General features: G+C 33.6%; 4 protein-coding genes across 5 annotated transcripts in view; 2 read left to right on the top strand and 2 right to left on the bottom strand.

Annotated features, from left to right (window-relative positions):
- LOC138933148 (uncharacterized) overlaps positions 1-8,599 on the bottom strand; it is a 112,990-nt gene extending 104,391 nt beyond the window's left edge. The window contains exons 1-4 of one of the 2 annotated variants that reach the window (XM_070295680.1): positions 8,267-8,599; positions 4,884-7,312; positions 4,677-4,810; positions 4,109-4,244 (exon numbers count right to left, since the gene is read on the bottom strand). In XM_070295680.1, coding sequence (XP_070151781.1) covers positions 4,109-4,244; positions 4,677-4,810; positions 4,884-7,176 — 2,563 coding nt within the window. In that variant the 5' untranslated portion in view covers positions 7,177-7,312; positions 8,267-8,599. Of the gene's footprint in view, positions 1-4,108; positions 4,245-4,676; positions 4,811-4,883; positions 7,313-8,104; positions 8,233-8,266 lie in introns of those variants that run through there. The other variant, XM_070295681.1, reaches the window with a different exon arrangement.
- A 1,145-nt stretch (positions 8,600-9,744) lies between these two features.
- Positions 9,745-12,201, top strand: Clp (cleavage and polyadenylation specificity factor subunit 4). Its single transcript, XM_070295913.1, has 4 exons — positions 9,745-10,411; positions 10,955-11,158; positions 11,351-11,540; positions 11,616-12,201. The coding sequence occupies exons 1-4, from the start codon at positions 10,309-10,311 to the stop codon at positions 11,980-11,982; spliced, it is 864 nt and encodes a 287-aa protein (XP_070152014.1). The 5' UTR covers positions 9,745-10,308; the 3' UTR covers positions 11,983-12,201.
- On the bottom strand, positions 11,989-15,530 carry Abp1 (Actin binding protein 1). The gene is made up of 5 exons (XM_070295911.1): positions 15,310-15,530; positions 14,474-14,642; positions 14,023-14,255; positions 13,726-13,903; positions 11,989-13,627 (listed from the first exon to the last, which is right to left on the bottom strand). Exons 1-5 carry the CDS (start codon positions 15,390-15,392, stop codon positions 12,866-12,868), a joined length of 1,425 nt encoding a protein of 474 aa, XP_070152012.1. The 5' UTR covers positions 15,393-15,530; the 3' UTR covers positions 11,989-12,865.
- Positions 15,531-15,775: 245 nt separating this feature from the next.
- Positions 15,776-20,511, top strand: Cass (apoptosis inhibitor cassowary). The gene is made up of 9 exons (XM_070296170.1): positions 15,776-15,961; positions 16,855-17,016; positions 17,176-17,341; positions 17,422-17,582; positions 17,665-17,862; positions 17,999-18,190; positions 18,345-18,728; positions 18,842-18,992; positions 19,083-20,511. Exons 1-9 carry the CDS (start codon positions 15,887-15,889, stop codon positions 19,169-19,171), a joined length of 1,578 nt encoding a protein of 525 aa, XP_070152271.1. The 5' UTR covers positions 15,776-15,886; the 3' UTR covers positions 19,172-20,511.
- Positions 20,512-21,292: the final 781 nt, after the last annotated feature.

The raw sequence follows: 21,292 nt of genomic DNA on the forward strand, positions 1-21,292 counted from the left end.
GACCGACAACACACAGCGAACGCACTCGCGTCCGACACCCCGACCGGCGACGGCACCACGAGAGGGAGGCGACGGCGGTGGCGACGAATCACTACTACCGACGTTTCGTTTCGGTCCGTCAGCGTGCACGATCGAGTAACAAAGCCGGATCGAAGGAAACGTTCGTCTTCCTCGGCCGCCAGTAGAGCACTGTCAGGTGTGCGCGACGCGTACTGGCACTGGCGTCGCACTATCCCCACTCTCTTATATCACCCCACCCCACCCCACCACGCCACTGCCACTGCCGCGCCGCCGTTACATATGTGTGATACTACACGTACGCGTGCGTACATAGCGGGCGATCTCCGAACGGTTTAATATACACACAGGGAACATACAGCGCAGTCGGAACATACGACGGCACATACGGTTTACATGAGAAGGGGAGTATTACATATTAGATTCGGGTTTTTCGGACGTTACTATAAGCTGAAAGAGATAGTATATATTTTAAACCTTTATTTATTACGACGCGTAAGAGAAAGATCCCTCCTCCGAATTGTTTTTTATTTTTTTGTCTCAAGACATTCCTTCGATTATATTGTACCTTCTCTCGCGATGTTTACGTTCTTTACGCGCTCGCGTATGTTGATAATTTTTAGAGAAATATTAAAATTCAATATTATACAGGGTGGTCCCGAACATTCCAGCCAGATTTTGAGATCTTATAGGAAATTTAATTCTGAACAAAAAATTTCGTATAAACATGGGTCGAAAAATGCTTTCTTAAGAATTTATAAAATCGTGATTATTTTACACATTTTTCCAAATATCATGGAAAATATGTGTCTTTTAACAAAAAGTACCGAAACAAAAGTTGTAGAAAATTAAATTATCTTTCAATTGAGATCAAATTGATTGTTGTACGTTCCATAGATTTTCATATAACCAGTTTCAAACGTACAAAAAGTGTTTTTGTTACTTATTGTTAGATCGATTAAAGTTGAATCAGGAGGAAATCCGTAAAGCGACTAAATCGGTCATTACTCCATGCCGAAAGTGTATTGGAGCTAGGGGGGGGGGACATTTTGAGAACAGTTAGTTTTTTCACGTCTTTATTCATTTTCTACTATTACGTGCTATTTTAGTTTAAAAAAATTTATTTTATTTTCATAAAAGAAAAAGATTTTTATATTTTTATCATTTTTTTTTTTTAAGAAATTTATTAAGTTTCATTTTCTTTTCACCTTTTGCTCTTCCTTTACATCAAAGGTTTTTAAGTGATAACTTCGTTAAGGAAGCATTTTTCGATCTATATTTATAGGAAATTTTTTGTTTAGAATTAAATTTCCTATAAGATATCTTTCCTATAAGAATTTCCTATAAGATATCAGTAATACTCGGTTTATCAAAATCATTTTGTGTTTTACTGTTTATTCAGTTAGTCTTATCTTATTTATACGCAAAGACTTTCACGTTTTATAAAGCGATAATTGCAAAAAAAAAAAAAAAAAAAAACGCGAAAACACTGTTCCGTGAAAAATAGCACGTTTCGAATTTTCACTCGATTTTGTACGACAAACGAGAGGCAACTTATAATTGGCACACGACGTTGCACGAGTAAGATTCTAGCACGCACTGACCTTGCTCTCGAAAAACGACAAGGGATAATTGTACAGACAGATATGTATCGTTCGCGAGCGTGTCATTCGTTCTTATCGAAGCACTCTCTTCGAAGAATCATTGCATTGATTTCTGCACAGGATAACGCGGTGAAAAAGAAGCGCTCTCTTTTTTCTCGCGAGAGTGCGTTTGTGCATAATAATCTCGGTAGATATTAGGTAGAATTCACCCTTATCCGGGCAATCTATTCTCGTAACGCGGTCGAGCGGACAGAGTGCATCGCCCGACTTACAATTATTCCAACATTTTTTTATACATTCTTCACGTTGATATTAAGGATAGAAAGGGAGAAGTTAATTCCATCGCTAATTCTATACTTTCCAGCTTTAACTCGTCATATTTCTTAGATATTATTGAATGTTACTTCAATAATAAGAAGTAGATATTTTGGTATCCACGAGTAATCTTCTCGCTCGCCTAAGGATTAAATTTAATGCAGTCTTAAGCTATGCCATGACTAACATAAGACACTTTTCTTTCCACCATACGATAATGAATGTTAAGAAGACATTTTTCTCAAGTCTCTCGTAATGTGAAACTCTAAGCATTGTGGCTTTTGTTCAGTTTACATATAAATCGGGCCCTGAATTAATCTTTAGAATGCTAGAAGAGAGTATATTTTTTCGAATCTTTAGAGTTCTGTTTTAAAATGAAGAAGTTTTCTAATTTAGTATATTCTCTCTCTCTCTCTCTCTCTCTTTGTTTCTCTCTCTCTTAAAGTAAGACACATCTTAAGGATGTTACATCGTCTTGCATAGCGTATCATCCACCAACGCTCGAGAACTTTTACTCTTCTATGCTTAATCCAATCATTTCTCTCATCTTCCTAATTATATCGTGTATTACAAGAACATTATATTGTGCTTGTGTGTGCAATATAAATGGATAAGTATAAAATCAAATACATTCTGTAAATCAATACATTCTGTAAATCAACATTGTATATCTCGTTCGTGATAAAAAATATTATGCCAGATATATATATATATATATATATATATATATATATATATATATATTATATATTTAATTCTAAAAGAGTCTCATAAAGGCAAGAATTCGCAGAATTTAAAAAAAATTGATCACTTGACCGAGTGATTCATTTTATTGTTAGAACAGAATAATACGTGATAATACATAACGTTCGATATTTCTCCATTGTACTTACCCTGATAAATATTTTATTTCTGAGAGAAACTAAGATATATCTCAATTTAATTGGATAGTTTGGTTTATGATACAACTAGAGTACGTACGATAATACACGATTTGTAAAAAATTTCGCTTTCAAACAAAATTTTTTTTTTCTCGATTACTTTGTAAAAAAAGTATCAAAGATTATATGATATCATATTAATCATGCTAATATCTTCAAATAATATTTTTATCCAAATTAAATTTTTATCCCAAGTCTTCTCAAAACGAGAAGACTCATAAATTATCACGAGACGCGCTAATAATGGTATACTTTAATATATCCAAAGTAATTAAGATTCTTTTTTTATGATACAACTGTCGAATACAGATGTTAATGCGATAAACATTCAGGGAGCGTAACCAAATATTATGTACGAGAAACAGTTCCCCTTATTGCGCAAGTCCCGCGCTTACGCGTATTTACATATCTTCAGATATATCAGAGATGCATAGAATAATAATAGAGTGAAATTAAGAGGCCAATAATTAACGCGAGTTGTAAGATGAACGGAATAATACAAAGAATAATATAACAAGTACGCAGCAGTAAAAACGACGCCTTTTCGATTCTGAATCGCCAACAAATGGCGCGGCCTTTCTGGTACGCGCGTACACGTGTATTCGCACGCTGTCATCGTGGATTATGGCGTGCAATGTGTATGCCTCGCGAGTGAATTGAGTGGAATAAGGAGGGTGAGAGAACGAGATGCGGTGAGAAAGCCTCAATGGAACAAAGAGAAAAGCCAACTGTTCGCCGCAGGTTGGAAGAGCAAATCGCCGAGCAGCAGTAATAACACGCGCTTGAACGATACAGTGTGAACGACACGTTGGAAAAGGACGGGAAAAATTTTCATGGAATCTTCTTTCCCATTAGCGAAAAATCCGCCTGCTCTGATTCACTTATTGTAATTTACGCGAAATTTCAACGTTCGTGCTCCAACTCGTTTATCCAACAGATGCGTAATTTTTCGTTTAGATCGTTTCACGAATATACATTATCATATACGCGAGAGGCGAGTAAATTAATTATAACGTACGGTGTAAATTTACATGAAACGCGACCTACGAGAACTAAACTTAAATCATGTAGAATATAAACGAAAAATGGAATGCAAAAGCACGACGTAATGATTTTCGATGGTTTTTTTTTTTTTTTTTTTAATGGCGGTTTATAAATTTCGATAATTATGATGTATGAGATGCGACTGACAAAATAAAGCGTAGAAACATGCAGTTGCGTTTGACTCACCGTGTTGATGAGGAGCTGAGAATGCTGAATGCCTGCGAGGTGACATGTCAGGATGATTACCCTGGCTACCTGGTGGCTGCATAGAAGATAATGCGCCTAGTGGCGTATAGGATTTGCAAGGCTGTTCCGTCTTTTGCTTAAAAAACCAAGATAACCAAAAATAAATATATTTATAATTACTTAAATGACTAGAAAAATTAACAAAATTTAAATTTGTTAAAAAATATAAATTTGAATTATTAATATAACGTTAATACCAAGTAATGTAACATTATGAAATAATATAAATGTAAAAATTGTGATAGAAATGTAAAGATTTGTGATATTTTATTAAATATAGCACCGATATACTTTCAAATTAATAATGTATTAAAAAAACGTATTTTATTACATCGATTCTTTTGGTAATATTGTTTATATTTAAAAATAACGAAATATTGTTTGTATCTATCTACAAAAGCATTTTACAAATGTATTCCATAAATCAAAGCTTTTATTTTGAATGTGTGAATGATGTAAAGTAGATGTTTATCTGACTAAATGAGAAGCAAACAGTCTTGACACAAACCTGATCGTGAAGTTCAGTAGCCACTGCGGTAGCTGCAGTTTGAGTATGACTGGTAGAACTGATTCTGTACTGCATACCAGCAATACTGCAAAAACCTTCATGGTGGGTGGATCGAGTTTGATTGACGTAAACACCTTGAAAAAAATTTGTTATCGTAGTAAGAAGCTCATTAGAATTTTCGCGCTTAAGCTACGCATGATTAATTACCAGTGATAGTGACGTCCGTGTCCTGATTAACGATGACAACTTTCTTGGATGGCTTAATAACCTCCTCCGGATCGGAGCCTTGTCTGGATTTCTTCTTATCTACGTCCAAGTCATTTTGTCTACGTCTTTTAATTATCTCTACTTCCGACTCACTGGAGGTATCACTGCTGGAGGTACCACAAAGATTTTTCTCGTCGGAGTAAGAAGCAGCCAAAATGGCAGTGGCATTAAGACTGGCCATCCTCTTGCAAACAACCATGTCCTTCAGATCCATTACTTCCTCATTTTTTTTCCTCCTTTTGGTCATTTTCTTTTTGCTTGGTTCAGCATTCTTTTCCTTCTCGCAGTCTTCATCGGAGGAAGACGAAGATGACGAGCTCTCCAACATATCCCAGTGCTTGCCACGTAATCCTGGCACATTCCTCAACTTTCTTTTCAAAACGTTGTCCTCTGTTTTGCATTCGACCTTCTTCTCCTTCTCTTTACGCGGCTGCTCCTCCTTCTCCTCCTTCATTTTCTTCGGCTTTTCCTTTTCCTTCTCGGGTTTCGACTTGCAAAAACCTCCAAGATAGACTCCGCCGGTCTCATTTTCGTATAGGCAGTGAACTTTAGCCAAGGCATTCAATGACGCGACTCTGGGTGGTTTTGGTTTACTCCAAAAGCCAAAAAGTCGCATCCCTCGCGCACGTTCGTCCGACGGTGAATTAGCTCGATCTTTATTCTTAACATCCTTTTGCTTACCTTTCTTGTAATCATCGTCATAATCGTCCTCCGAGTCAGATTGAGATGTAACGCCACTGGCATTCTCTCCATTCATTGCTTCGACTTTTAGATCTAATTCAATCGTGTTCTCAGAGCCGATTTGTTCCTGTTTCGCAGTCTTTACGCTTTCTTCGGAAACTTTAGTTTGTTTGTTAAATTCCTCAGAAGATACATCTTCAGATGAAGCCGACGTTTGATTATTGCTCTCCGTTTGTACCCTTATTGGTTTTCCTGTCTTTTTTGAAGCCTTGCTGCTATTTTTGTTACTTTTGATAGCTTTTTTATTATCCTGTAATTTTGGTTGAAAACTCTCTTCTTTTCTTTTATCTGAATCCTCTACGATTTCACTTTTAATGCTACTCACTTCTGGTCCTTGACAAGCCTCATCTTTACTTGCAATCTTTTTATGTTCGATTTCCTCAGATTCTTTCAATTCAATTTTCTTTCTTGCCATAATCTTCTCCGTTATAGCTTTCAATTTATCTTCCCCTTTTAAGACAGCACTGATTTTTGAATGTTTCTGAGGCAATTTGGCTTTCATGTGCTTGGCCAACTTCGGTTTTTTTTCTTGTAAAATTTTGGTTTTGGCAATATTACTATTTTTCTTCTTTGCTTTTTTAACTGCATCCTCATCTTCGCTCACTTCTTCACTTTTAATTGGCTTGACTAACTTGATTTTTTTATCCAATCTTTTAACTACCGATAAATGAGGCTTCTTTGTCAGAACTGTTTTTCTTGTAATATTTTTCTTCTGACCTTGTTTCATTTTCGAATCTTTCTTTGTTTTAGTAGAAGAAAGTTTATTGCTTGCCGTATCCTTCACGGAAATTTTTTTTCGTTCAGATTTTTTATCTTTCACGGTAGAATTTTTCGATATTGTCTTGACATCAGATTTAATCAGCTTGACATCTTTCTTCTTTACTTTCTCGTCTTTACTTCTTTTCTTAGTATGTGGAGAGAGGGCATCAATCTTATCTTCAAATGCATCCTTATTTTCCATTATATTTAAAGATTTTATATTATCTTCCACACTTGCATTATCGTCGAATTTTATATTCTTCTTTTTTTCCTCCACTTTTTCAATCTTCTTTTTGTTATCGACAAATTGCTTCTCTAATTTCGTTTTCTCTTCACATTTTGGTAATTTTTTCTTATCCGTATTCTCTTGATTTATTTCTTCGTTATTTGTTTTATCATCTTTTTCTATCTTTCTTTCATCAATTTTGTCGGATTTCTTGTCATAATCTTTGCTTAATTGTTTTTTCTTTTCATCTGGCTTATCAGATCGTTCCTTTCGTTTTTCCTCCATCTTCTTCTTGTCATCAAACTTTTTTCTGTCTTCCACTTTTTCTAATTTCTTCTTATCATTGTCTACCTTCTTCTTTGGATCTCCCATTTTATCATTTTTCTTTGATTTCTTCTCTTTCCTCACATCGGACATGGTCTTCTCTATGAATGTGCGACGTTTCTTGGCGACTGTTGGCATTTTAGTTGCCTTTTTGGCAACAGCAGCCTTCTTTTGTGGCTTCATTATGATTGTTTTCTTTACATCTTCAAAATAAATAAATATGTTCGAACTTGACGAATGTCCAGTTTTAATTTCCACAACTACCTAACTGCCATTGTGGATTTTAATAATTGCGATACGACTCGCGAGCTGGATTTATCTGTAAACAATCCCAATGCAAATAACATCTCGATCAAAGAATAAACGCGATTATTATTTATATTATAATTTTACAAATATTTTATCAGCTATTAACTATTATCGCGTCTTTTTTTTTATTATAGTATAAGTTTACAGTATATAGCTTTTTTATATCGCGATAAAAATATTTTCCACAAAAATGGAAAATTGAAAAGATATTCATAGATATAATAAATATAATAACGTTATACGAATGCTACGTCTTATCAATCAGTATTAAAAAACGAATTACGCGTATAATAAAATAACAACTGCACGCAAATCGGAGCATTCGCGAGAGACGCGCGCAACGGAAATGGTGATAAAACTACACGAGCAAAGCGAGAATCCGCTGTAATGTGTGTCGGAACTGTGCGCGCACTCTCTCATCGACTTGTTGACAAATCGATCCCTTTAAATCTCATCGCGCCCGTCGCGATTCGGCTCTCTCCATACGGCACACACAACTCTAGGACTCGCGCGATAAATAATTTACCGCGGCGCGCCGCGTCCGCCACTTTTTTCTCCTGGACTTTTTTCCAGCGTGCATTTTCGTTTTCCGGACGTGTACGCGACGTGTACACGACGACGGACAAAGATGCTCGTACGACGCGAACCGAGAACGAGAAACGCCACGGCGATGATGACGACGACGACGACGACGATGGCAACAACAGCAACGACAGCAGCACGCCCTTTAAAAAAACGGCTGCTGGGCCGATGGCCACAAGTGGCCCTGACAAGTGCGCGAGAGAGTGAGAGAATCACCAACCTGCTGATCGATCAATCGTCGTCGCACGCGGAGAATCTCACGGACGGTGATCGCGCGGCGACGCGATCGCGACCGACGACGCTTAGCAACGCGGGAACGAAACAGAATGGATGCTGATAAGGATACGGCGGACAGAGGCGCCAGTAACGAGATCGTGTTTACCTCTCGGCGAGTCTTCTTCGGTCGGCTAAACTCAGCCCGCGAGCGCTTTTTTAAAACGGCGAAGTCGAAGCACCGACGACAGCGATCGACGACAGGTGACGGCAGGTAACGACGGGCTTCAGTTCCTGTCTGTGCGGCTTTGACGGCGGGACGCGCGACGCGATCACGAGCGACGTCGTGGGGCCCTCCCCGGCGGAAGTTCCACGGCCCTTTTTCGCGCGGTCTATCGCGAAACTGGCAATCTCGTGTCGCGCAACGCGCACCTCGCACGACGTCCCTGCCCTTTTACCGTAGCCTCGTCGGCCATTTTCTTCCTCGCGCCGCTCCCCCACTTTTCTCACTTCGAAGCCCTCTGTCACGTAGTGCCGGAAACACGATCCTACAATCGTCGCCAGATGACAGCACCTCGTGGCTCCGCGTAACGGTCGTAATGCAAATGCGAGTATTTTCCATGGATACCATTCTCTGTTACAACGAATCGTTCTATTACATCAAATTTGCGAAATGAATGAATTTTTTGCATACTAGAATATATACGCAGGCACATGGACGCTTTGTTGTAGATTAATATCTCTTTCGATCGATAATTAAGTAAAATTCGCGTTATTTAAATCAAATAGATTTGTTCTTAATTAAATGAAATTACGCTATTGAATTTATTCTATTTTAATAACAGTTAAATAATTCTGACGAGACAAGAAGGATCGATGAGTTGTGACATGATCAAATTTGCATCGTATAGATTATAGATGCACAAAGTGCCGCGAAATCAGAAAATGACGCGATCGCCGCTTTGTACATCTATCGATTATTATTTGCAAGATTATTGCCAAAAATACCTGATAACGATCGATGCACGCAATGCACTTTCGATGCCCTTTGACGAGGACGCAACGTAAAATATGCGATGTACAAACGTTCGTTCGACACTTGACGATGAGAGACACTCGCGAAAATTTTTTGGCGCTCCGGATTCCTTTTAGGGAACAACAATCGCGGAGAATAATGAGAACGATTCGAATGCGATTGTCGCGGCCACCTTCGCGTCACTGGTCATTTAAAACTTATCGGATCAATAAACGATAATGCGATTCTTAATAAAGTATAAAAATAATTGAAACAGCAGATCAGCCAATTATCTTTAATATAAGAAATAAAATTCGAAATATTTTTATACATGATTAATATTCATTAACATTATTATCACAAATTAATATAAATAATAATTTATTTATTATAATTTTCAATATTGAAGACAAAATATCAAAACGCACATATGTACGTATAGGTATATGCGATAAATCTTTTTCTGATTTTTATATAGCTGTAACAGTATACGTAATACGTATCGCGAACGGCAAAATGTTGAATATTTTGTACTTTTTCTCTTGTAAGGAGATGAATCTTCAATTAATCAATATATATGATAAAGTGTAACAAACGCGCGAAGATAGTATATTCAGTTCGCGATACACGATATGCCTTGGACTAAATTAAACCATAGACATAGGTATATATATTAGATGTATATTTATAGATATATTTTATACTGTGTTTTATTAAAATGTAAATTTAAATTAAAAATTGTAAATTTAATTAAGCTAGAGAGATTCAAGTTATCATCGGGCATTTTCCAGCAAGGACACACAGAGAGTGTCATAATATCACGCAATTAGCTATCGAATTAGAGAATTTTTTAAATCCCGACAATTTTTTTATTCGATAGCCAATTGTGAGAGTTTTTCAAGCAAGGTACACAGATGACACAGTGTACTACACATTATCACATGATTGGCTGTCAAATGAAGAAATTTAAAATTCTGTATTTGATAGCCAATCGCGTGATCCTGTACGATCTGTGTTTCTCTGTCCTTGCTGGAGAACACCCAGCTAGCCATGATTCTAATACCAACTTTATGATTTTAGGGATATATCATACGATAATGTTGGCTGCGTGCAATGATTTCAGAAGAGTTCAGCAGCTTCGGAGCAGACGGAGCATGAGTGTTTTCTGTTTGTTTGTTTAGATTTTTGCAACAACAATGGAATGCGTAGTGGCAAACGTCGAACACATGCGATTTGACATTGAAATTGCTCTCGACGAGCAGTATGGAGCTCTTCCGTTACCTTTCACCGGCATGGACAGTACGTCCTTTCATACATTTCTGTTTTTATACAGTGAACTGTGTTTGGTTAAGTTTTCGCACAGCATAATATTATCATATTTATCATTGTGCCTTTATTTCAATCTATAACAACATACAATATACGGTATGATTTTTTTTCTAACAATATTGAATTAATATGCAGTGGCAAATTTTTTGGTTAATTTATTTATAATTTGTTTCAATGATAATCTTTGAGTATTATCTTAATTAGAATCTTTAAGTATTTAGTGTTTGATGGTATAGCTATTTTCGTGATTTAGGCTTTATATAAACATATGAAAACAGATAATATTATATTCAACAATTTCAGTATTTTAACAGCTAATTATATAATAAAAATTTAATTTAAAAACAATTATATATGGAGAAATATATAATTTTCGAAATGTATGTAATTTTGAAAAGTAAATAATGACCTTTTCCTCTCTCTTAATAGAATTACTTAGACTAAATCAATTCTAAACTTTCTTCATATTATATTAAACTGTTAATAAATAATTTTTTTTCCTTCAATTTGCAGAATCGATTGCTGCAGTATGTCAATTTTATCCAAGAGGTACCTGTAGTAAGGGAGGATCATGTCCATTTAGACACGTTCGCGGTGATCGCACAATAGTATGTAAACATTGGTTAAGAGGTCTTTGTAAAAAGGGTGATCAATGTGAATTTCTGCACGAATATGACATGACAAAAATGCCAGAATGTTATTTTTATTCTAGATTCAGTAAGTAATCTAATACGAGTATTATGCATCTATTATTATTATTTATATTATACAATACTAAAAATTTCTTTATTAATTTATGAATATTTCATATGCAAGAATTCAATATAATGATTCCTTTGTGTAATATTTAATATGTACTTTAATTATGTGACAATTAAATTATATCTAAACAAATGGAATTAATTATAGATGCATGTCACAATAAGGAATGTCCGTTCTTACACATTGACCCTGAGACAAAAGTCAGAGATTGTCCATGGTACGATCGCGGTTTCTGTAGGCATGGCCCCTTGTGTAGACATCGACACGTCAGACGTGTTCTCTGTATGGCTTATTTGGCTGGTTTTTGTCCAGAAGGACCAAATTGCAAATTTATGCAGTAAGTTTACTAAATGCAAGTATCCATTATGTTGGTATATATTCGAAATCTCTGCATCTTAATCTCTATGTTTAGTCCAAGGTTTGAATTACCAGCGGTACAAGACATGCAACCAAAGGAAGGCAAGAAAGTGATGATTACCTGTCACTTCTGTGGAGAAGGTGGTCACAAGGCAATTTATTGCAATAAAATGCCGCCCGATGTACGAGAGGCTCAAGTTAGACAAGATGTCGATAATAATTCTCATGCATCGCATCATCATATGAATATGCACAATGGACCACCGCCACCGCGAGGACCACAAAAACCACTCGAAGAAGTGACGTGTTACAAGTGTGGACAAAAAGGTCACTATGCCAATAAATGTCCTAAAGGACATTTAGCATTTTTAAGTCATGCGGGTAGTGGAAGTGGCGGTCAAAATCAGAATTATCGAAGGTGATTTTCTTTGTTTTATTTATGTAACATGAATATTGTGATGCTACTTTATCTCATTATTAATTATCTATAAAAATTTGGGTCTCATATATAATAAAATAATTTCATATCTAATGCGTGTCGATATATCACCGCTCTTATGCCATTTCACCAACAACTGTCGACAAAAAGAAAGCATTTTTATACTTTTTCTCTTTTTGGATATAAATAATAGCACCGATATTTAAAACATGTAAAAATGCAGCTTTTTCATATATATATATAAGCAGATATTCTAATTTTAAATTTCTTCTGTTATTAAACTGTAACAAATTGAAATATTTATTGTTCTAAAAATGATATATGTCTGAATAAGTAGTTACAGTTTTGTATAACATAGTTCTGTGGACATTATAAGATTCTTAGTTATTGTTATATCGGCATCTGATACAGGGTGTTATAAAAAGATATATATTTATGTAATATCCATTAATTATCAGACAAAACCTGTATGACTTACTGGGAAGACATACTTTTTACGTCGACGGATATAATAACAAATATGAAGTTTTGCTAATTAAAAGATTAACTGTGCATATGCTCACTTCTTGGATAAATGTTTTAATATTAAACAATAGCATGGAAGGCGCAAAACATTGTGGAGATGTGCATTTTAACCATTATCCAGTATAATGAGCACGTTTCTGTCACAAAATTATTCTCTTATCATCCAAATATTTTTCCTATCATCATCTTATCATATGATTCAATTACATCTAAAACATAGTTGCAATTATCAAGGATAAGTTTGCGTATTAATTTTCGCAAATGGTTTTATGCGGATAATTATGCAGAGAAGAAAAAAAAAATGATAATTTCCTCAATCATTTTTTTTTGAAATTATCCTATCATGTTGTATTATAGTCAATAACTTCAACATAATTAGCAGGAAAAAGTCCGTAAGTCCCATCAGGTCCAAGCCCTTGCCACCAGCCTTCATCGATAGCGTCTATATGCGTAATTATATCTCCAGGATCAAAAGTGATTTCCGTATCGTCAGCAGCTTGATAGTCGTACAAAGCTCTGGCTTTCATTCCTTCGTTATTTGGATCGAAATATAAGTACGGGCCATCCAACTGATTGTACAATTCATTTTCGGTGACTTGTTCCCTAATTTCCACTGCTTGTTCAGATTCCGATTGTAGATTCTTCGCTGTTGTTTTCGATTCCTGGTTAGTGTTTTGAGATTGAGGCACTGCAGATGATGAAGTCGTCACTGTCTCCATATTTGTAAGTTTTTTCTCTTCGGCTGGTGTTTTCTCGCAAGATTTTACACTAGGTTGATCCTTTATTTGAGCGTCCTCTAACGCTTTTTTCACAGACTCCACATGATTATTCTTGGGTAAAAATTGTTGAACCGAACTTGTTTGCATTTGACCGACCGCCGAATTCTGTTCGAATACTGCTCTAGCGTTTATTGTTCTTTGAGCAATCAACTGTTGCGTCTCTTTACTTCTTTGTCTTCGTAGCTCTTCACTTCGTGATTTATGATCATCCTCGACATCATTGGTATAATTTTGTGCAGCTAATTGATTTCGTAAATTGTTTACTTCCTCGGCACGTTGTTCAGCCAACTTTTGTCGCGCGATCGAGTTTTCCTTAGCAGTTACCTAGTGGAAACGATTTTACATGAGATATGCGCGTTGGTATGATATCTAAGATACATATAATATATAAACGAAAAATATGAGATTAGATCACAACATACTTTTTGCTCTCTCAATTGTGCTTCCTTTTCTTCTCGAGCTCTAACCTCTTTTTCTAACTTTTGTCGTTCTTGTTCACAACGTAGCCGCTCTTGCTCCAGTCTCTTTTTCTCTTCCATTTCTTCCTTTTGCCAAAACTGATCTCTTTCTGTTGCATTTATCTCTTGTTCAGGGATTACTCTGTAAAATATATGTTAGTTAGAGACTGCATTGTAAACCATAATACCTACTTATTCAAAATTGAGATTACAGTTGACATCTTAAAATGTAAATATTATGAAAGTGAGATAGAAATATACCGGCGATATGTTGTTCCAATGGGACCCGTATGTCCTTCATTTTCACCACGAGGTTCATTAAATTTATATGCAGAGGCTGTTGCTCTCGCAAGTTTTCCCATAATTGTATCTACCTCTACATCATCTTCAGAACGCGCGGTAATTGTTATATGTGCACCCTTTAATAATTTCTCTACATCTCTGATGTGATTAGCGCATGTTCCTTTCCTAACAATTGGAGCACCTTCTCCTTGCTGTAAAAAACATTTTATCATATATGTAAAAGCTTTTAAATAAACTATAATTATTATTATCATAAGACACATAAAAATTTTGCTTTTTTCCTTTATTATAAAAAATGGATAGTATAAAATCACATTATTTCATCACATAAATTATATTTCCATTATATATTTATTATATTTCATTTTGTCTTTTATTATTATGATTATATTAATCTCTTTACTCTTACCCAATTAATAAGCAAACATTTTGGTAGACTTGTTTTAGTATCGATGACTTTGCAAAATGCATACATAATATGACTGCTATTCAATCGATCAATCATTTCTTCCAACCCGCCACTTCCAGTTCCAGCCACTTTTAAGTCGTTTGTCTGCCCTTCATAACCGAATAAAGCCCTGCCAAGAATAGAAACGCGTTTTAATTATTAATTACGCAATATATTTTATTGAATAATAATTATATAAAACTGATTTTTGACATCAAATTAAGGAATTTTGAATCAAAATTAAAATTGAATTATATCAATGAATTATGTTGTTATAAATCATCTACCAATCATACATTTATAAACTATATATGTATATATTTTGAATAATCAAATAATTGAATTTAATGATTTATAATTAATGTTTTATTTATAAAAATAATTATACAAATTTAATTATATATCTTATACATTGAGAGATATGTATATATATAAAATAACTTATAGTTTTCATGTAGATTTTTCCATTTTGATAACACAATTAAGCAATCGCAGACATCAAAGCAAGAACAAATAAAAAAATTATATTATCAATTTCTATCGCTCTTATGCGATAGTCGTTCAGATAGTTTAAAATAGCCGTAATCGATAAGATGAAAGTCATCATCAGAAAGAAAGTCATTATCAGGAGGCTCAATGTTTACACGAAACAGTGTTTGCTAAGAATCCGTACGAAACGTACGATTCGGCATTATAGGGTTCCATATAGACGGAAAATACACAATGTGCCGCATACTACTTGGTGTATCTGTCAGATTGATAGAAAAGGCATTGGAAATTTAAGTATATACGCCTACCAGTTAGTAGACAGTTTATCGTCGACTACGCTGTGCCAAGCGGCCGTCAAGGCATCTTTGTTTTTCGTCAGATTAATTGACATATTTCTGGCTAAATTAATTCATAACAAATTCAGATGAATTTATGACAAGGCAAGGCAATGGTGCGATACCGCAAAACTACGCAAATATCACACGCGCATATCACTTTAGCCGATCGCCTCTTCGACTAATGTCAACGCCCTATCCGTAGCCAATCGTTCATATCACAATATCCCTAGTAATTTCCGTCCTCTGCGTCCGCAAAATTTCATTCGAAAGTCTACTCATCTATAGATTACCATTCTAGCCAATTAGAACAAAGGAATCTTTGGAATATTCATTACGTCACGCGCACGTAGTTTGCTACTTCCGTTTGCTATCTAGGGACTGCGAAATTTTTTTTTTTTTTTCCAAAAGTGTGTTTGTATCACTGCGCTGCCATGTTTGTGTGCCGCTCTTATATATTCGGCGTTCGACTGAAATTCTCGACTTTCAATTGCGTTTTGTGCGTGTGTCTTGTGTTCCCGGCCGTAGAAAATCGCGCTTAAACCTTACCATGAGTACTGATAGTATCGAAAAACTGTATAAAAACTTTGGAATCCTCGCGGATGCTAAGGATAAATTGGTGCAGGTACATGCCGTATTGGTTATATCGTGCGATAACGTCGATTAAATATAGCCGAGGAGAATTTGTTCCGTATATTATCTTGTTTTTACATTTCCATACATTTTCTCTCGTATTTAACATGACTTTACTGATAAGTATTGTTCACATGTTACTCACAAATCATTCTCGCTGCATGAAATATCAATATGCAATTCGAAAAATCGAAGATGTGCATGGCGTTTTCATATGATGTGTCTGCACATGTACGATATGAATCATTGCAAGATTATTTTCTTTATACATATATACGAACATATATACGAGGATAGAAATGTTTTAATATATAAATTTTGCAAATATCGGAGCATATATGCATTTCCAATATATGTATACCTCAATATGTGTGGCTAAATTAATGTGTATTATTAATTCTTAAATTACAAAGGTCGAATATAGTGGTTCGCCGATAATATTCTCTGTGTACGAAGAGCCACTATTGTTTATTGTCTATTTTATACCTTAGATATTTTCGAATATATATTGTGTAAGTGATTCATCTATCTACGATCATTTTTATAAGTACACTTATACGATGCGATGCAAAAGAGACAGAAGCTGCATATCGATTCTATATATGGAAAGAAATAATGCTCTTGCAATATAATAATATTGTATTGTATAGTGCTAGTGCTTTTCATTTAATTTCATAATCACGAGAAAGTCTAATTTGTAGTTTTCAGTAACAGTTTCTCATTTAAATAATGACAGAAGATTCTTTTCTATTTTGTATACAATTAATTTTAGGAAATATTAAAAAAAAATGCATTTATATTAAATATCTTTATAACAAATTTATCAGAAAAGCTGTTGTACTTTTTTGTAAATTATTCTCTATAATATCATTGTTTATATTGCAGCATGAAAAGGAGTATTTGGAAATTTTGACAGCAGTTAAAGGATCACCCAAAGAAAAACGGCTAGCATCGCAATTTATTGCAAGATTTTTCAAGCATTTTCCAAAATTAGCAGATCAAGCTATAGATGCTCAGTTGGATTTATGTGAAGATGAAGATATGGCTGTAAGTTTTCAAATATGAATTGGCTCTTTACATTTTATTTATACACAGTTTTTGAACAAAAATGTTTAAAATGTTTTATAGTTTTATCATTTAATCAATAATTAACCAAAATAATTATTCATATAATATATGCATAATATATTTTTGTTTTTCTTACAGATTCGAAAACAAGCTATTAAAGATTTACCGGCTCTTTGTAAAGATAATAAGGAACATACAGCAAGAATCGCAGATATCTTAGCGCAATTATTGCAAGCTGAGGACTCTTCGGAATTATCGGTTGTACATAACAGTATTATGTCACTTATGAAGAGTGATCCAAAAGGTATGGTCAAAGCCATAAATATATATAAAGATGTGGCATTTATATAATGTTATATGATTAAAACAACTTTGTATTTGCAGGTACTTTAAGTGGATTTTTCAGTCAAATCATTAATGGTGATGATGGGACGAGAGAACGTTGTATAAAATTTTTAGCTACAAAACTGAAAGCAATAGGGCACGATGTTATCACAAAGGAACCAGAAGATTTGTTAATTGGAGAATGTAAAAAAGTATTGCAGGTAAACTTTTATTATGCTCTTATATTATAACAAATGTTTACATTAATTTTTTTCCTTTTTATTAATATATTTTCTCATGCAGGATGTAACTGCTGACGAATTTCATAGTATCATGGAAATCCTTGCTTGGACTAGACTAGGATCTACTGTTACTGGTCAACAAGAATTGGTTGATATTACAATAGAACAAGCTGAATTGTCTGTTCCTTTCAAACACACTAATGTGGAGCAGTGGAATAGATTGGTTCAATGTATTAAACATGCTCTTCCATTCTTTAGCGTATGTATATATATATATATATATATATATGTATATTTGATATATATTTAAATATATCTTAAAACAAGATTGAATGTTTTTTACATTTATTTGTATAATTAATTATTTATATTTAAATATTTTTGTTTCTTTTTAGTCACAGATAGATTCGTCAAAATTTGTTTCATACATTTGCGTGCAAGTGCTACCACATCTCTCTTTAATGACTTCTCCCGATGGTAGAGACATTCAATTGGAATTATTAAAATTGCTTGCTGAATTAACAGTGTTTTGCGGAAGTATCGAAAAACCCGAGGACAAAGTTCAACAACTTTATAATACTCTCATTGTGAGTGATATGTCTTTCTTTTTTTCAATTTTTTTTCTTTTTTCTTGTTATTTTCCATCTATTCATATAGTAATGTCTAATGTTTTTATCTTATTTATCAAAATTATCATTGGTATATCATTTACACTGTTATCCATTACTTTATGTATTTTAGACTTATATGCCACTTCCTCCAGCTACAGAGATTACTGATGTACCAAAGTTACAATTTAGTCATGTGGAATGTTTGATGTATGCTTTTCATAAACTATGTAAGCAAACTCCTGAATTTTTGATAAAAGATCCAGAACAGCTTAAAGAATTCCGTTTAAGATTACAATACTTTGCAAGAGGCATTCAAGGTTATATAAAAAAATTACGTGAAGCTATCAGTGGAAAGACAGAAGAAGAATTGAAATCTGAGGAAAATCAATTAAAAGTTGTTGCACTAAAAACAACTAATAACATCAATACCTTAATCAAAGATCTATTTCATTCACCTCCTAGCTTTAAGAGTATAATACATCTCTCGTGGAAAACGCCTTGCAATGACAAGAAGGTAATTAATCTTTATAAGCATTTTAAATAATTTGTACACATACAAACATATGCAATATTTACATATCTGTAGACATTTTATACAATGTTTTAATTTTATTATGTGTGTTTTAGAATGAAAAGAATTCGACTCAGAAAAGACATACACCGATTACATTTGGAAACGACAATGATTCGAATAAACGGAGTAAGGAAGATAAAAGCAACAAAAGAGAAATATATACACCTCCAAGTGGCAAATATAGTTCAAACATATCGAATTATGGTATATAGTTAAAGATACATGATATTAAAATATGAAAAAGATAAGATAATTCATTTACCCAATAATTTTTTTTTTTTTTTTAATTTTTAGGTCGCGGTAGATTTAAAGGTAACAGATTTGGAGGAAGAGGTGGATTCAGATCAAGAGGCCGTGGTTCATGGCGAAAGAATTTTTATTAATTACGAAACCAAAATTCACTAAAAAAAAAATGAAATTGGAAGCAATTAAAATTGGAATGATGACATAAATGCTTATTTACCTTGAGATTAAACATGAAAGTACTTTCAAAAAAGTGACATTACAAAATTTAATTCTCTTGTTCTCTATGTGTAACCGAAATGATTTTGTCATTATCTAAACTCTGACAAATTGCAGATAAGTAACAAAAACAGGAAAATCCATAATTTTCCAAATTTTTATTAATGTTTCCCAAAGATTGAGAGAAAAATTTAAGAGAATGGGATTATCATTATATAGATCTTTTGTGTTTAATTCTTATCATATAATTCTGCAATGGAAAATCAAGACATATACAAAGTTGTGAAAGAGAAATGAAAGTACGCCAACAATATGCACTGCTGACAAATTGTATCAAAATTAAGAGAGAATATTGATGATTATAGTGTGATTAATTGATTTGATGAAGATGTTAATGAAACTATGTAACAGAAAAGGAAGAAAGAAGAGATCGCAGAATGCGAAACTTGTCAAGATGGTGCTTGAGGAAGTTGAAACAAGTCTTGATGAAGATGCATGCATAAATTCAAACTACGTAATCAGTCATTGTGAGACATCATCGATAGAAACGCATACGAGTGGATAGATGCAGATATCATGGATAGAAAAACATGAAAATGGACAGTGTTCTTTCTTCATCAAAAACTTCAAGAGTGCAAAAATTTAATCTCCTGTATATCCATCCCTAAATTAGCTTCCCTATCCTTCCAAATTTTTATATTTGTTAATATTTGTCAACAGGATAACTGTGTAACAAAGAGGATCCACAGGCAGACGTGCATAAAAGCAATCTAATCGAAGAAACATCAGATATAATTTTTTGTTGATAAAAGTAACAACATTTGTACAAAATTTCAATTTTTTCTTTTAGTAAACAGAATTTATAAATCTAATGAACATATATAAGATATATTACTTTTCATATATATAAATATATATTCTTTATATACATGTAAATATATACTTTTTTTAAATATATTATAAAATCTAAAATGTGTGTGTGTGTGTGTGTGTGTGTGTGTATGTATTCTCTCATACAGACACGCATACACACACACATATATATATATGTATATGTTAATATATTTTCAATTAAAGATATTAATTTCATGAATCTATGTTTCTTCGATAAATAAGAAGAGGAATTGAAGCAGCAATTATTATGTTGTTTTTCTTTTGCAGGAAACACACTAACAAGAGACTTGGAAACCGTGGATTGGGCCAGAGCTGTTTAAAATTATACATACAAATATATATATATATATATATATATTGTTTTTTTCATTACAGAACCTTTTAAGAAAAGATAGATGCAGAGGCAGAGATCATTTGGAGAAGCTAATTGATACCTTTTCTATTTCAGCAACTAATGATATTATATGTTTATATTATCATATATGTATATCTTCTTGGTATAATTGCTGTTTGTGAGGTGAGTTTAAAAAAATTATTGTCCTATCTTTCCTTTCCCTCTATCCATGATCATTTTGTAAAAACCTTTGTCTCATCAGCAATTCGTCAATGTTTCTAATTATTTCAATAAATAACATTATTTAATACTAAATGGTGTTTTTTTTTGTCCAGTAAATACAAGAGATGAGAAAATAAGGCTAGAAAACGTGATTTAGTAGAAATACATTTCAATTTTAAGAGCACATGGGTATAAACATATCTATATGTATATATGTGTTATTTATATATCTAATCTGTCCTACACATATTTAAGATTTTATCTTGCATTAATATTTATAAAATTTGTGTCAAATGTGGAATTGAATTTGCACAATGCAATGTAATAATCTCAATCTTACTGTATTATGAATATATTTCTCAATCATACTAGAGGAAGTATACTGGTGATATATCTGAATTATATTGATCAAACTTTTGTATTACTCATGTATAAATAATAAAATATCAATTTTAAAGCAATTTTGAGCAGTTATAGGGGAAGCAACAAAGGAGTATATTCGATAAAAGATGTTTCACTATTTTTATTAATGATCTTTCGAGAAGAAGGAAGTAGTAATTGTAAACTACAATATATTCCATTATTATCAGAT

The sequence above is a fragment of the Polyergus mexicanus genome, unplaced genomic scaffold, assembly GCF_030449975.1.
Source record: "Polyergus mexicanus isolate NDT 795.1 unplaced genomic scaffold, iyPolMexi1.0 SCAF_5, whole genome shotgun sequence".
Taxonomy (NCBI): Eukaryota; Metazoa; Arthropoda; class Insecta; order Hymenoptera; family Formicidae; genus Polyergus; species Polyergus mexicanus.